The sequence below is a fragment of the Indicator indicator genome, chromosome 26 (genome assembly GCF_027791375.1).
Source record: "Indicator indicator isolate 239-I01 chromosome 26, UM_Iind_1.1, whole genome shotgun sequence".
In the NCBI taxonomy this organism is placed as follows: domain Eukaryota; kingdom Metazoa; phylum Chordata; class Aves; order Piciformes; family Indicatoridae; genus Indicator; species Indicator indicator.
The window spans coordinates 1173053-1189472 of record NC_072035.1 but is presented as its reverse complement, the minus strand read 5'-3'; the positions used below and the strand labels follow the sequence as shown (position 1 = coordinate 1189472).

The 16420-nt window shown below is 46.4% G+C and overlaps 1 protein-coding gene across 1 annotated transcript; it reads right to left on the bottom strand.

The window, feature by feature from the left end:
* Window positions 1–2159: 2159 nt before the first annotated feature.
* Window positions 2160–14898, bottom strand: RNF185 (ring finger protein 185). Its single transcript, XM_054392682.1, has 7 exons — window positions 14890–14898; window positions 9410–9635; window positions 7535–7553; window positions 6816–6928; window positions 6237–6291; window positions 4207–4324; window positions 2160–2778 (listed from the first exon to the last, which is right to left on the bottom strand). The coding sequence occupies exons 2-7, from the start codon at window positions 9583–9585 to the stop codon at window positions 2681–2683; spliced, it is 579 nt and encodes a 192-aa protein (XP_054248657.1). The 5' UTR covers window positions 9586–9635; window positions 14890–14898; the 3' UTR covers window positions 2160–2680.
* Window positions 14899–16420: the final 1522 nt, after the last annotated feature.

The following is a 16420-nucleotide window of genomic DNA, read 5'->3' as shown; positions in this document are numbered from 1 at the left end:
CTCACTGCCACCAGCCAATTCCCGCGCTTCTCGGCGAAGGCCGTCCCGCCCCTTCCGCGGCGAACACCAATGGCAGTGCGACGGCCCCCCGGCTCCTCCCCGCACGTGCCTGGCGGGCGCGCGCGGCAGCTCCCGCGGCTCGGCTAGGCCTGCGCTGGGGCGGCCCAGCCGCTCCGGTACCGCTACCGCGGGGAAGGAGAAGTGAGGCGTGCCCGTCCCGCTTCCTGAAGCATGGGCCAGCAGCTCGTCTTCGAGGTAAGGCTGGGGCAGGTACCTCGCTAAGCACAAAGTAACGGCGGCGCACTCCGGTCAATGTAAAATCATTTTTTAATTCTAAATCACTTTCACAACAGTGAAAATTAGTGAACAGTAATGGTAATGCACTAAAAGAGCCATGACGGGCTGTGTGTAGTCCAAGTACAAGGAGAGGAAATGGTACGATACAAAACACCAAGGTAGGGACAGAAGCGTTAACACTTTCAGACTATTTCATTCTTGGATTGCCAGAAAGCAAGAGCTCACGGTCGTGTTTCTGCGCCACCTCCACCTAAATCCAGTAGATGGGGAAAAAACCCCAAGCCATTAAAATTCAGTATTTTAAAATATGTTAGTTAGGTCACTTTAAATACTTATTGAAACTCTTACAGTCACTTTTCTGTCCTCTTTATCGGAAAAAGGCTTTAAAGGGACACGTTGCTCCTCACCGGAGGAGCCCGGCTCTTAGCAGCGAGCTTTTCAAACCCGTCCCTTTCAGTGCCACACCAGCTTTGTCTTTCCAGCAGCAGGTGGTGCTGCCTGCTCACGCAGGGAAGCCAAAGCTGCAGCACGCTGGAACAGCTCACAAAACAACTGCTACAAGCAGCCTTTCCCCTAGAAAGGGTCCTAGTTACCAAGTTACGCACTTGAAATGAACCATAAACAGAAAAAGTTAAGCTTCTTAAATGTGCCACACAACTGACGTTGAAGCACCACTTCAGCCATTTACAGTTGAACAATATATTCTGCCAGATTATCATTGGGTCTGGTATAAATTTGACCAGATGCGGCAAAACACTGCAGAAGCTTTCCAACATTTTACTTGCCAGAGGAATTTTGGAGGTAGGCAAGTTAAACTTCAGTCATCCTGCACCTTGATACTAGAAGTGAACAGTTTATAATTACATAAATAAGCTTTTACAACAATTACTTAAGGTGTCCTGCTCAGGACCCTTATCCATACACTAGCAAAACCCTAGCTAGTGAAACAAAGCTTCTATGACTTGATTTGTCACCTGTCTACTGCCAGGGAAGTCACAATATCGATCTTGCAGGAAATCGTTATGACCGTCAGCAACCTTAATCAAAATAACCTAAAAACTGTAAGAGAAAAGAAACGGAATTGCCTAGTCATAGAATCACACTGAGTGTTCATCTTGGCAGGGAATCTCTCCTGTTTGCTGTTCTGAAGCAATCTACACAAAGACTCTTTAAAGTTGTATCCCCAACAGGATGCCAAGCCTCAGATATTCTCCCCTCAGAACAGAAATGGCTGTGAACTCCTCCAACACTTCGAGTATTATCTTTGGTAGCCACTGCAGAGACTCTTGCACTGCAGCCATTCTGCTGTACACACCTGTAGAGAGCAGGTCCTCCAAACGTTCCCTACCATGGCACGTGCTAGCAACGGCAGGATTTCAGTTCTCCTCCTGTGTAATTTTTACACCATGACAAGTTTAACATCAACACTCACATAAAGATGCCTTTTGTTTCTCTCCCCAAACAAGCTGATCTCAGATCTGTAATAGGATTTTATTTGGAGTACATCACTGTGTGTAGAGTCTCAGAGCCTTGGGCAGAATAAACTTAGCTACAGTGACAAGGTTTTGAGGGGATTATCCAGGAGCACAGCCCCGGGCTGCTGCGCGGAACCAAGGAAGACAACACTGTTCAGGGAGGGTGGGCCAGGTGAGGCAGGTAGCTGTGTGCTACTGTTGAGCAGCTCGGCCCGGCTCCACAGCGAGAGAGGCTCCCAGGGTCTGGCTCCAGCAAATTCAGGCTTTACGAAATTGCAGCATAGATTTGTATCTCTTCTTCTGAGAGCCACTAGAACCGCTTCAGGAGGGGCTTTCTGCCATGCCGGGAAACAGCCGCAAGGAAAGAAACCAGTCTACAAACCTGGCTCCATCTGCACCACCTGCTGTGCCCAGAGTCTCAGCAGTGCTGCAGAGCATCTCCTGAAGGAGGTTGGGTGTTGACATGAAGACTCTAAACAACATCCGCAGCTCTGGCAGATCCATCGTGGCTGCCAAGCCTGAGACAGTGATCCCACTGCAGGGGTTTCCTTACCTGCCCACCTCACCCTGGGGCAACTGTCTTTCACATAAACCTGGTGTCACTGATTGGCACAGGGTTTCACAGCAGCACTCCTTTCAGGAGTGGGGCTCAAAGCTCAGCCCACGGTTTGTGGCAGGAACCTGTTGTACAAGACAGCTGAGCTGCAATATGCTTTTTAACCAATGTTTAATTTCCAATTTTGGTGCAAAATGCGAGATTCCTCCTGGTGTTGTGGTACCACCAATTCCTGAAGCCCACAGTTAGCTACGGAACCAGACACCAAGAAGTTTAAAATGGGATGGAGATGCAGTTGTAACTGTTTTGATGGCCTTGTTGGCCATGAGTATACAGAATAATGGGAAAGATTTTATGCAATCAACAGCCAGAACATTATCACCAGAGCCACAAACAGGAAGAGGCGGGAGAGGAACTGCTCATCCACGTATTGAGGAGTCCCTGGAACAGCTGGAAAACAAAGTACAAAAACCAGTTCAGCTCCTTCTCCAGAACTGTGTATATTCTGAACAATTTGCATTCATAAATGGAAAGATATGGAAGGAATCGACTCAGTGAGAAATTACTCCCATCTGCTACTCTCAGACTGGCCAGCCATGCTGGAAAATCAGAAGGAAGACAAGAGTCAGCTCCCCAAAGCAGGACTCTGCTAAACCTGTTCATGACTCATAGTAGCAAGCAGCTCCAAGTGCTAGAGCACAGAGGAACTCCGGGGACAGTGCTGAGCCAACTTCACTGCTTGCTTCACTGCTGACTGCTGAGCCAAGTTCACCGTTTCCATCCTGAGGAACTTGCACCACCTCCCTCCTGCATGCTCCTCCCCATCAAGGTGAAACACCTCAGAGTAAGGAAATGGTAGAACAGCCAAGAGAACTTAGAAAAGCACAGGAGCTCTAAAGCTCAAACTGAGCCTTTCTGGAACTGCTCTACTGAACCACAGACAGCAGACAAATGACTTGGTCCAATTATGGCTGTTCCGCCAGCACCCATTTACATACCCTTCAGCTCAGTCACACCTCCACACACCTCAGTGGATACTGAAGCATAGTTACTAGGCAAGTTAATTTGACCCAAGGACAGCAGAATCCTTGGCAACATCACTGTGCCGTGACGAATGTGTTTCTGTTTCTCACAGTCCTTACACCATAGGACATGGTGAAGAAGATTTGCCAGGCACAACCTGTCACACAGGAAGTCCAGAAGGTCCTGGGCAGTAGGTTTTCTGGTTCAAAACATGTAACCTCAGTGCAGATAGGGAGGAGGTTTTCTGGGTATTACTTAATTTTTAGACTGCAAGGCCAGTACTTGGAGTAACCTAAATATTTTTTCTTAATTAAAATAAGTTAAATCATTTCACCAGGAAGTTACTGCCTGTGGAACAGCTTGTCTCCTACATTTCTGAAAAAGGAGCAATCTTTGCTGTCATTATCTCGTGGTACAGATCACCAGATGGACTTTTTCCTTCTCATCTTTCAGGAAATGGTCTTTTTCAGTTGTTTCCAAGATAAGGGTCTCCACACACCCCTACTGACTCCTCTTTATTTATAAATTCGAGCCCAGTTTGCCTCAGTTTTCAAAAGGAACCTGCTGGAGTGCCAGCGACATTTGAATTAATGGGGAGAAGTCTCCTGGGCCACTGTTCCTCTCCAGCTCTGCTGTCCTCTCAGAAGGGCCTTCAGTAAATCACATGGACGTGACAAACTCACTTCTCATACAGGCACTTGTACAAAACCTGTATGCTTGCAGTGTGCCCTCTTCTGGGTGTTGTCCCTCATTTGCTGTGTACAGCACTGCTGTACTTCACTGCTCAGTTTTGCCCTTTAGCAGGGTGAAAGGAGCTCGTGCCAGGCCCCCAGGAGGGGAGAGCATGCGTGGTACCTGGAGGAGGCCGCCCGTCGTTTATGTTGAATGCTGTCGCGAATATACCGAAGGGAAAGGCCCCGATCCCGAATGACATCTGGAACCCACCATCGCCAAACCCAAAGCCCTGGAAGCCCTGCAGAGAACAAAGCCACAGAGGAGGAACAAGATACCAACCATGTAAAGTCTGTGTCAGCTATTTGCTAGAAGTGCAGGCATGCCCTCTCACTGGCATCCCTAGAGCTGAACGGGTATCATGATGTCTGGCAGCTCTTGGTGTGCCACACTACTCTCAAATCCCTCTTTGTTCTTCTGGTTTGAAAGTGTTTTACACAGTGACAAACTTACCAGAGCCACCCAAAACTCTTGACAAAATGCAAAGTAGGAACCATAGCTCTTGCTTGAAGGCAGTTAGCAAAAGCACTTTGGTAATGTTTCTCAATTTCAAACAGCACACACACTGCTAATACGCCCAGGTTCACAGCACCAGTTCTATCTAGTGTCTTAACAATGAACTAACAGCTATTAGCTATATGAGAAAGGCATTGTAAAAAAATTCATCTGCACTGATTTTCATGATACATCAGTTAAACATTGAGTAAAGTGACAAATTGCCAGTGGGATGCAGAGAGCATTATAGAAAACAACAGTACCAAAAAAAAAAAAAATTTACCAGGGGGACTCTGGTTAAGGTGTCAGATAAAGTCATCTAGGGCAGGAATGCAAGGCATAAGGAAAGGAGGAAAGAAGGAAGAGTTACAATGCAACAATATTGACCCTTACAGGTTCCAGACTAAAATACCACATCAAGTCAAAAGATCAGGCTTCTCAACCAAGCTGACTGCTACCATGTAAAGGCAGGGCAACAGCTGAGACCCAGCCACACACCCAGTCTAAGCACTGCATCATGTCTGAGCCCAGCTGAGGGCTGGCAGCTGCCCTGTTGTTATAATCCTGCAAACTGGCTTCTTGTCTTGAAACCAATTCTGAACAACTCTGATCTATCACCTCCCAACAGTGGGAGGACAGAGATGGTTTCACTCATGTAGTAAAAGCCCGGCATTTTTTGGGTTGATCCTTGATTTGAGGAGTTATTCCTTTGATTATGAGTCTTCACAAGCATTCAGCTATTAACTCTCAGAGACAGCAAAGCTCTCTGCGTGGCAGGCCCAGCACCCCTGTCAGGAAACAAGGCAGCATCACTACTGCTGTGTCTTCATACCAAATTCCTCTGACTTAGGGCAGCACCAGCTAAAAGGTGATTAAATAAGGCAAATCTCTAATGAGAGGGAACTGAGCTCTCAGTACAGAAAGGTTCCTTAATCACAGCCAGCAGAGTTGTTTGCTTGAAGCATGAGGTACAGCAACGCTCTCCAAGGAGCCCAGGCTGAGTTACAGGGCAAAATGCAGTTGTTTCATCAGGCCATGCTCACTGCCACAGTGCTAAAGAACGTCATGGTCTGGCCTGCCAGCTACTCACAGCTGTTCAACCTGTGCCAGCTGCTGTTTACAGTCACTCAGTGTAATCTCCTCAGAAGAACCACAGGGCCCTTCACATCAACACACATCCAACAGGTATCTCCCTTCTTTAGCTGGTAATGCCATGGTCCAGGCACGTCCTATAGAAATGCCAGAAGCAGATGTCAGTGCCAAAAAGCAGGTTCACACATGGATTATCTATCTCCACAACAGGAATAGTTTGACAGAAATGTCCTTCCACAAAGAATCCTCAAAGCAAAGTGTTTCTTGTACTTATACATGGAGAATGATCAAGTAGGAAGAGCATCACTTCCAGTGATGCCACATAGGGCTGCTTACACACGACTCAAGTCAGCCCACTCTCTGGGATGCTAAAGAGTACTGTAGGGATGGAGTTTTCTGCCACACTACAGCTATCAATTATTCGCAAAGAGCCTACTGAGGACGAGCAAGAAATGTAAGCTGAAGGATCCTCACCCAAGCCCTCATGCACACATCATGTCCTCCAGGGTGAACAAACGCCACCACCACCAAAGACAACTTGTCTGCTTGAGCATGTTTCAACTTACCCCTCTGTTCTCTGGCTCAGGTCTCTGTCCCTGGGGTCGTGGAGGAGTTTTCTCTCTACAGGAAGTTTCGAAATTAGGTCAAGTGCAAGGATATGCATGACAAGGGTATCTGCAGTAGCCTAGCTAATGAGACACAACAAATACAGAGCAGGTCTCACAGGGGCATGCTGCAGCAGAGCTGGAGGTGTGAGCAAGCAGCCCACAGGGCTTAGGAACCTTCAGCATTGCTGAAGTAAGTTACTGCACTCTGCAATAACAAAATCCCACTGCAATGCTAGTAACTAAAGACATCAACACTTTATATAAGCTTCTCCAGTCAGGTAACACTCATTGCAACCTGCTACTTGTAAGTCGTAGTTAACATCCACATCAAATTAAAATAAGTTGCCAGCTGAACAAGAAGATGTGCAAACCCAGGCCCTGAAAAAGCCAGAAATATTCGGCAGAACTGTCAGCTCTGTCTTCTGACAAAGTATTTCAAAGTGCAAATGTAGCACTCTGACAGTTTCATCTTAAGACCTTAAACTCAAGTTTCATCTTTAGTATTCCCACAGCAACAGCTGTATTTAGGTTTCTTACCTGGGGTCCTGCTGCCCAGTGCTCCCCCTTCCATACAGAGGAATAACTTTATCTCGGCTGATTCCTGCTTTGCACACAGGGCACACTTGTCTGTTTGGCCTGGTCTCTAGCCACTAAAAGAAAGGAAATGATTAGGAAACTGTAAAAGCCCATGAAAACAACACCATGCAAACCTCATTTGCAGGCAGAGAGTTAAGGATTTCTTAGAAAGCCATGGAGCAAAACTTTTTCATAAACGCCAAGTCTGCTCCAAAGCAGAGCCGGCACTGTGGCTGTTCTGGTACACCCCACTGGCTGACCTGCACAGAACTGCACTGCAGCAAAACAGGAAAAATAACCAGTACCAACAGTCCTGCACAGGCCTCCTTTTTATCTGTCTCTTCCATGATGGTACCAAATGTAAAACACTAACTATGCAAAGAGGAGCATGCTCAGCACTACAACCTGCACACTAAGCCACTAGGAACTGCCTACAGTCATCCTGCTGACAAAACTGGGAATACTCAGTGTTTAAGAAACTGAAAAGCAGGAGGCAAGTGGAACAGAATCTCAGTTTCCTTTTGGTGATTGCAAGGTGTTGCACATGGGGTTGCATGAGCAGGCTGCCATTGCCCTGGAGAGAAAGAAACACTGAAAAGAGGGGGATACTCCAGAGAACCAAGGGCTTTATTGAGTAACAGGAGCTGATGAAAGACAAAGTAAAACAAAACCTGCCTTACCTGGTGTAAACAAGGCCAGCTGTGAGCATTCCCAGGACAATTTGTTCACAGAGCAGAAAAAGAGGAGAAAAGAGAGTTAGTCACTGACAACTGAATCCAACAAACGCATAAAGCATGGCACAGAGAGCACAGCTTGGAGGCAACAGAATCCTGGAATCCAGCTGGGCCAGTTCCACAACCACCCATTAAAACCACTTCTGAAAGCCCGATCAGCACTGGTCCTGTTGGATTGTGCAAGCTAAGTTACTAAGGTAATTCTCTGCCTATCACCTTTGATTCCTGGGTCCTCATCCATACCAAAGAGCCACAGAGAGACTTCATTCATCTCAGTGTTTACTGTACAGACTTTTCTGACACCATGAAAAGATATCCCTGAGCTAAGATACAAATGAGGATGGTCTCTTCTCCCAGGCAACCAGCAGCAGAACAAGAGGACACAGTCTCAAGCTGTGCCAGGGGAGGTATAGGCTGGATATTAGGAGGAAGCTCTTCACAGAGAGGGTGGTTGCCCATTGGAATGTGCTGCCCAGGGAGGTGGTGGAGTCGCCATCACTGGAGACATTCCAGAGAAGACTGGATGAGGCACTTAGTGCCATGGTCTGGTTGATTGCCTAGGGCTGGGTGATAGGTTGGACTGGATGATCTTGGAGGTCTCTTCCAACCTGGTTGATTCTATGATTCTGTGATGTCAGTAATGACATTTCAGGACCTTAAAAGAAGTCATATGAGGAACACTCAGCTAAAACGTCAGCCACATCCACAGAAACACAGAGTAACTCAAGCTGGACAGTACCTCAGGTGGCCTCTAGCCCAACTTGAGGCTCAGAGCAGTCCGCTACTTAGATCAGACCCAGCTGCTCAGGACAGAGAAATTCCGATTACACAGAGCTACTCAGAGTTAATATAGCAACTTCAGAAAAGTCAAAGACAAAGCAAGCTATGAGATAAAACTGCTAAGTAACCATCAGCTTTCACAGTGGTTTTGATGACACTATTCAGACAAGATACATGCTATTTTTTTTAAGATTCCATTCTTCCAAATCCTTTTGTGCCATAATTTAATCTAATTTTATTTTACCATGCCATCAGCAAGTGCTTTTCCATCTCATCCTAAAATAAACCCCTGCATTTTCAGATGTTACATACATTTACACAGGAAGGAAATGCTCTTTCAGGCCTCTTTTTATTAATGAGAATAATTTAGCCTACCGTGTAAAATAAATAGAAGGCCCCCAAACATTTGGCCATATCAACCCTTAACAGCTTCTTAACAGTCAAGAAAGAGCAACTAAGAAATGCTGCACACTCATTAGATTTGTGCAGTGCACTCCCAAGTCAGATCACACCACTGCAAAGTTAGGACTACATGTGCAGCACCACAGGAAAAGAGAAACAGCCCAGGTGTGACAGCTTCTTAGCTAATTGAATTGTTTCCATGGTTTCAGAGGGAAAAAGAGCAAGCTTTAGAAAGTATGAAAACTACAGTCTGGCCTCCAGAACCTAGTTCCAGGTGCAGATTTAGCCATGCACAGGTTAGAGAGGAATTTAGATCTGAACAAGATATCTATGCTAGACCAAGCAGCACATAACCAAGCAGTGCCAACAGACACTGGCCTGTCTATGTGGAGCTGCTTGGTTGTTTGGTTTTACAGAATAATCCAGAAGAATGGGAAGTTGAAGATGCAGTAAGCCCACCACCTGGAACAAAAGCAATGAAAAATGGCTGAGGAGCAAACCCAAACTGCTCCTGAACCAAACCCATGGCCCTGACTCCTTTTATACAAGACATTTGACACCTAGTACTACAGAAGCCAAAGGCCTTTGTGTGATCAGAGAAAGGGTGTTCTGGTTTACAGGGAGGGGCTGAATCCTCACCAGAAAAGATGTCCACACAAGCTGATAACTGCATCCTTAGCAGTGTCTAAACAGATGTTACATTCAAAAGTGTTGTCCTGATTAGCACTTTCCCCAGCACCATTACTGCTGCCGCTGGTCCCTCCAGTACTGGAGCTCTTTGTGGATGCAGAAGCTGTGGGTCCTTTGCTTGCCATCTTCAAGAACCACTCAGGCACAAGGCCAAGAATGTTTTCCTGCTGGAATCCTGGCAGTGAGAAAGGAAAGAAAAAAAAAAAAAAAGAAATTTTAAACAACTTCTTGTCATTCTAACACTGCATTCTTGTGCTGCTCCGCACTGGTAGTGATTTATCTAAGAAGCACTTGAATCCTGTTGTTGATGGGTTTAGTTTAACACAGCCAAGAGAGAGCTTTTTTTAGAAACTAAGCTACTTTAGAGTCCTATAGTATGCCCTGGCTGATATGTGACCTATGTTTTCAGGTTCCTGATAAAGCAGCTGAGATTCACAGTCAAAACACACCCACAGCATCTTCTCCTAAACGAGCTCACCTGTCACACATGCTCCTCCAAAAATTCCATATGCAGTCTGAAACAGGATTTAATCATGAAACAATTCACAGTTTGGACAGACTGGCTTAATGTATGTTCTTCAGTGCAGCACTGATGAGTTTGGGATATTAATGACAATAATGGCAAGCCAAGGTGACTCAGTACTCAACCTGTCTCTGCAGCAGTAGGTTGCTGCTGTCACAGCAGTGTTGGGACAGGACCATCAAGCACTCTGAGGGCTTCCAAACCATCAAACATTTCTAATCTAGCAGTAATGCAGAAGTACTAAAAATTTCACTTTAAAGTGCTTTAATTTTACTGACATGCTTTCACCCCTCATAAAGGTAATAAATTATGTTACTAGATAAATGTTATGTAGGTAGCAACAATCTCTACAGTCTAATTCCTTGATATGCAAATTCCACAGGAGCCAAACCTTTGGGACTCAGCAAAAGGCAGAAACACTTTGACCAGTACAAGATTTTCAATTCCAAGAACTAAGAGTTTCAGCAATTACAGAAATTAACTGACCAAAACAAAAATCTTTCAAATATTGCACTGTGCTTTTCATGAAATTCTGCCATCATGTTGCTGCTGCAGGGATAGGAATCCTACGATAAGGTGGTGAAAGAGAACCAAGTCATTATCTGAACTCTTCTCAAGTGTACAAACAGTTAAGCATTTTAAAAGGGTAGCCTGACTTTTTCAGAAGCTAATTTCTTAGCAAACTTACCACACAAGCATTAGAGGCTTTCCTTAGTGTTCCCTCTTTGTGCCAGTGCTGAAGCCCAGGCGCAGAGCAGCAAAATACCCGCCCCAGTATCTCTGGCTATCACTGACAACAGCTTGTTCTCATGCAATGCAACCCCACTGAAGACACCTCCTGAAGACACTGCTGGGAAGACACCCAGCTACAGCCAGGGAAATGTTCTTTTGCAGAGGTTTTTCGCTCAGTTACATCATTTTGCACAGTGTCCCAGGAGGGCAGCTTTGTATTTACAGATGCTGTACTTCACCATACATTACTCTCAGCACTGCTGACTCCCAGCATTTCACACCATAACTTCATTTATACTCAGTAGCACCACAGTTCATCATACCAAATTAAAATTCCTCTTAGTTCAAAGCAGGTGGAAATGCTGCCATCCCATGAACTACACACAGCAGATGCTTGGCTTTTCACACATCCTCACTAGCAATCTTCAGTTCAGTGCTTTAATGTTTGAAAAATTACCAGCTTGGACCTAGAGACATTTGCTGGGAATTAATGTCAAGTACACCTCCTTAAAACCAAGGAGTACAGCAGGTTGTGAAAAACACCATCATCATTTTATAGAGCAAACATAGGAAATGCCTGCCTCATGTCTTGGCAGGTAACACAGGGAAAATATCTAGCAGACACAAATAAATTCATTTTTGTGTCCCTAAAACAAATATGGGCAAATAAGGTCCTTTTATTCAAACTACATTCCATACATGTAACACCAGCAATCTGGAGACTCAAAGAGGTCAAATCTGTACCTTCACAAACACCTACTTAAAACCCCTTAGCTTTTAGTAACTGTGAAAAAATAAACAGATCATTGAGTAATGAAGAAGGATGATAGAGATGTCCCCCGGGGTATCAGTAATGGAATGGAATCAAGACGAATGTAGCAAAACCAAGATCAAAATGATGTAACCCAAGAGGCACTGGATCTGCTCTGCTAGAAGAGGGTCATTCCTTAATCTGTACTGGGATCCTCTCCTTATTACTTCTCCAGAGGCTGATTGAGCCTGATGACCCATTAGGATACAACCAATTTACAATAGCCACAGTACACATCAAGCCACAGCAATGAAAACACTCTCACTCTGAAAAGCCTTCTCAAGCGTTGGCTCTTGCCTGTGGAGCAGTGCAAATGCAAAGTCAGCTTCTTCTGAGTGGAGAACAAGACCAGAATTGTCAAAATGTCCCTTGAACTGCTCAGACAAAAATTTGAAGGGGAAAAAAACCCAAAACCACCAACAAACAGACCACAAGCAAACCACAAACTGAAAAAAATCAACCACCAACACATCAGACCAAACCAGCCCATTTTCACTCTAAGGTCAGAGGGGTGACAGAGTACACTGGGATGTAACATGACCTTTGGGATTATGTGAACAGAACTGAGAGATGCCAGTCCAGGTTTGCTAAATGCCTGTCCCTCTCTCCAAACCAATTCTATAGAACCCTAGACACATGAGCAGCAGCAAACAAGTGAAAAGATATAAAAAAAAATCAGTTGTAATCTAACTGCAAACATTTGTTTTTTTCTTGATTCTTTGCTCTCCAGATATTTACAGGAAAACAGTGTTTTTGTTACTTAAAAGCTATCTATATTATCTGTTTATCTTCTTTAATGATGAGCCCTATGTTATCCCCACAGGTTGTATGGAGAATGACTGAATCACTTGCATTTATTACATCCAAGAGTGGCAACAGATGAATGGTTAAGACACAAAGAGTCCCTTTTCAAGGAGTCTTCCCAAATAAAAAAGTCTGAAGGAGCATGAAAAAGACAGAAAAGTGAAGATACATGTTGAGGGATCCAACACAATTGCCACTGAGCTGCAGGAAGAATCAGCGTGGCTGGTTAAGAGCTGGTGAAAGCAGACCTCTGAGGAGCAGACAGCACACTGGGAGCCCAAAGCTGCATGACAACTGCAAGCACAGGAGGTACGTGAAGGAAACTGGTAAGGTCTGTGTACTGTGTATGCATCTCACCACCAGGAATTAAGAAAGAAATTTCACTCAAAAAAATATACTCAAAAAACTACATCTATAAATGCACAGCAGGCAAACAGGAGCCCAGGGGTGACTGTCAGAGCTCACACCTCTGAGCTCAGCATGTGAAAAGTGACTGTGTTTGCCAAAGGACACTAACCTGCCTCTAAAAATACAAGAGAAACGCTTCAGGACAGCCTGGGAGACTTCCAACTACAAGTTAAAGCATACAAAAAAATCCATTGGAAGCTCAGCAGGTGAACAATAATTCAACCTGAGAAAGACAGAGGGTACACAGATTAGAATCTGAGGGAACACAGATTAGAATCACATCACCTGTAGGAAACACTTGTGGAAGAAACTACAACATGAGGCTGCTTGAAGTACTGACTTCTGAGTTTTCTTTCAAGGGCAGTGAGGAAAAGTTTTGGTAAGGATACTAGACTCTGACTAGTTTATTAATTACCCCCTGCCCCCATTTATTCCTCATTGTACTATCTAATACACAGCTGAGCATTCCTGGATGTAAAATTCCACTAGGCAGACACTTTTTCAACTATCCTTCCTCAGGGATCTTATTTTACCTAGGATTAATGACACCAAAACAATCCAAATCTAGTTTGCTTCTGAAAGAAGTTCTGATTTAGTTTCTGAAGTTCTTGCTGTTGAAACCAAAAGGAAAACTTGTCAGGCTCTTTCTGTCATCACTACAGTCACAAGGTTGTTTTCAGGGACAACTGACAAATTTTATAAACATTAGAAATTCTATTTAAATCTAAAAATATTACTCAGGCTTTATATAAATGCCTACTCATATGTTTAAGGACAGCCTGGTTCTTAACCTGATATAGTTGCCTGGACTTCAGCACAACTGCCAGGGAACGCTAGCTGGCAATTGCTGACAGCCTAGAAGAAAGGATGTTTGTTTCTTGAAAGTCACTTACTAGGTACTCTTAAACACAGGACTGAAGTCCAACTGTTAATCATTAAATACACCTTTATCTCTCACTACACTTTTATTCTGTTTCCCCAGCATGTTACATTTTAACACCTCAGAAACATTTTCCCAGTTCACCTTTTAGTTTTCTGTACCCTGCACAGCACCAGGGAGCCACTTTGCAGCGTTCCTACCAAAGGAGTCCCAACACACGAGCCCATGGGAGCACCTGGCCTGACAGTCAGCTGCCTGCCTCACAGACCTGTGTGCCCTTGCTTGGCCTCATTTCTTTAATTGGGATTCTGTAACCTACGTGCTGCTTACAGTCACTGCTTCCAGGATGAGAGCCTGGCTGAAAGACTCTCCTGACAGCTCTAAGGATTCAATCCACCTCACTAATTCAAGAGGTTGGTGCAAACGATTAAAAAAAAAAAAAAAAAAAGCATGCAATTAAAGTAGTTGTTGTTTTGGGGACTTTTTAACCATTCCATGAAAGCATAACACAGATGCCAAGAAAACGTTGCACAAAACTTTAGACAAAGATTTTATCCTCTTACCTCATAAATTCCAAAGGACAGAAAAAAAAAAAAAAAGAAAATGGATCTAGCCAGTTGGGTAACACTGCCTGAATGTTTTCCTGGTTCAGAGTGTTATGTAAAATAGTAAATGCCCTTTAAGTGGGCTAACCAGGTTAGCAGCAAAATGCCAAAATAGCATACAACGAATAAAATGGTTATGATGGGGGTTAGGCAGTAACAAGAAATTCCCAACAGAAAAAAAAAAAAAAGAAAGAATAATGGCATGTAGCAGAAGCTCACTCTTCGCCGGGCATTAATCTAATGCCACACAAGCGCTTCTCCTCGCAGAGCTGTCCGCTCAAGGCACCCGACCGCTACCAACGGGGATTTCGGAGGAAAACCCTGGCGGGCAGCGCCGGACCCTGCGCGCCGCGGCGAACCCGGGCCGGAGCTGTCAGCGAGGGCGGCACACCCCAGGCCCGCCAGGACGCTGGCACCAGGGCTGCGGGACCAGGCCGGGAACCGGGCTGGCCGAGGCTGAGGGCTCCGCGGCGCCCCCGCCCCTCTCCGTTCCCCCTCGCCTCGCTCGGTTCAGCCGGGCGCCAGCGGCTCCGGCCTCCCAGCGGCCCCCGGGCGCGGCCCGGCCTCGGCCCGCTCCCCTCGCGTTCAAAGCCGCCGTCCGGCCCCGACTCCCCCAGCCCTCCGCCACTAGTCTGGATCCGCTCGGCTCGGCTCAGCTCCGCTCACCCGCGGGTCTCGCCGCTCCCCCGCGGCAGCCCCGAGCCGCGGAGTCGCTGCAGTGCCAGCGGGCGCCGTCACCTGACCGCCCGGAAACCCGGCCCCGGCGGAAGGGACCTGGCTGCCGCCGCCGCGCGGGGCTGCGGAGCCGCGTTCCGCCTGCGCGGCCCGGGCCCCTGCGGGGCGGTGCCGCCGTGGGGCTCCCAGGGCATAGGGGATTAACGCTACCGGGCTGTCCCTGCTTCCCCCCAGCCCTCGATCCAGACCCTCCGGCCTGTTGTTACCTCAGTAGGGGAACCCGTTCGGTGCGAACCGCTGGGGCTGGCGGTGCGTTCATTCACCACCGAAACCGCGGCCCGGGCCCGGCGTGGAATTCTTAGCTCCGTTTCTATTGCAGACTTGCAGCCTGCTCGTCGTGAGGTGCTGCGAGGGCCGCGTCCAAACGTCTGCCTCTGGAAAGAGCAAAAATTTCATATTGCAAACGGCAGCAAATGTTCGGCCCAGGCAGGGAAGGCAAAGAGGCGGCTGTGAGGGAAAAAGCATCGCTCGAGTGTGTGTACAGAGACCAGGATCGGAGCAGGAGCACCTCCGGGATGGGGACAGGGAGCTTTATGAAGGTATTTACATAACTGTAAGAAACCATAGGGACAGATGGGCAAAAGGCAGGGAGAGGAGTAGACTTGGTGTCCGAAGGACTGGGTCAGAGCTCAGGAAAGTGACTGAAAAGGTACCTCTGAAGAAGGGCTTTGCCCCAACTCTGAGAGCACCCCACTAGTCCTGAGGACACAGAGACAGAAAACAGCACAAAATTGCTTGTTGGTTTACACAGTGGAGGATGGGTGAATCCTAAGGTCCCCACTTACAACAAGCCTTATGAGGGAATAGTTCTGGTAAGAAGCACAGGGAGGTTAATGCCAAGGGACCCTAGCAGAAAGAAACCAAGGAGGTCTGGGTACTGACAGGTGACCTGAGGATACATGGCTTTAGTGTAGAAGTTGGAACGGGCAAGTCACAAAGTGCTCAGTCTCTGCCCAGAGAGGTTGTGGAGTCTCCTTCTCTGGAGACTTTCCAAGCCCAACTGGATGTGATCCTGTGTGACCTGCCCTGGGTGATCCTGCTTTGGTAGGAGTTGGACTCGATCTCTGGAGGTCCCTTCCTACTGCTCTGTGATAAAAAGCTGTACTGAGCCTTCCTACTGCTTTCAGTAGCATGCAGGCTAAAACCCATGTCAAAGTAGTCATCATCCAGCAGCCCTGCTGGAATTGCCACATACACTAATGTGTCACACTGGAAAACTTGAGGTGCTGATGAAGATGGTATCTGAAGATGCTAGTGGCTGTGTCGCTAGGGTACACATTATGAAGCTGTCCTACCCCACACTGCAGTGTACTTGCTTCCTGTGAACATCTCTGCCACAAAGCAGGCTACCTTGTTTCAGCAAGATGCGAAAGCAGCAGGGTTTGGCACAGCTTCGGATTCAAAAATTTGTCATGTAGTGTCAGATTAATGAGTGGTTAACAAGCCCCAGAGGTACAAATGG

What these genes read in the sequence shown, in the direction of transcription:
- RNF185 (XM_054392682.1), bottom strand. Translation starts at nt 9,585, where the DNA reads ATGGCAAGCAAAGGACCCACAGCTTCTGCATCCACAAAGAGCTCCAGT. An exon ending in CTGAGCCAGAGAACAGAGGG is followed by an intron (nt 4,325 to 6,236) that starts GTAAGTTGAAAC and finishes TGTTCTCTGCAG; the next exon opens with GGCTTCCAGGGCTTTGGGTT. An exon ending in CGACGGGCGGCCTCCTCCAG is followed by an intron (nt 2,779 to 4,206) that starts GTACCACGCATG and finishes TTTGTTTTCCAG; the next exon opens with CTGTTCCAGGGACTCCTCAA.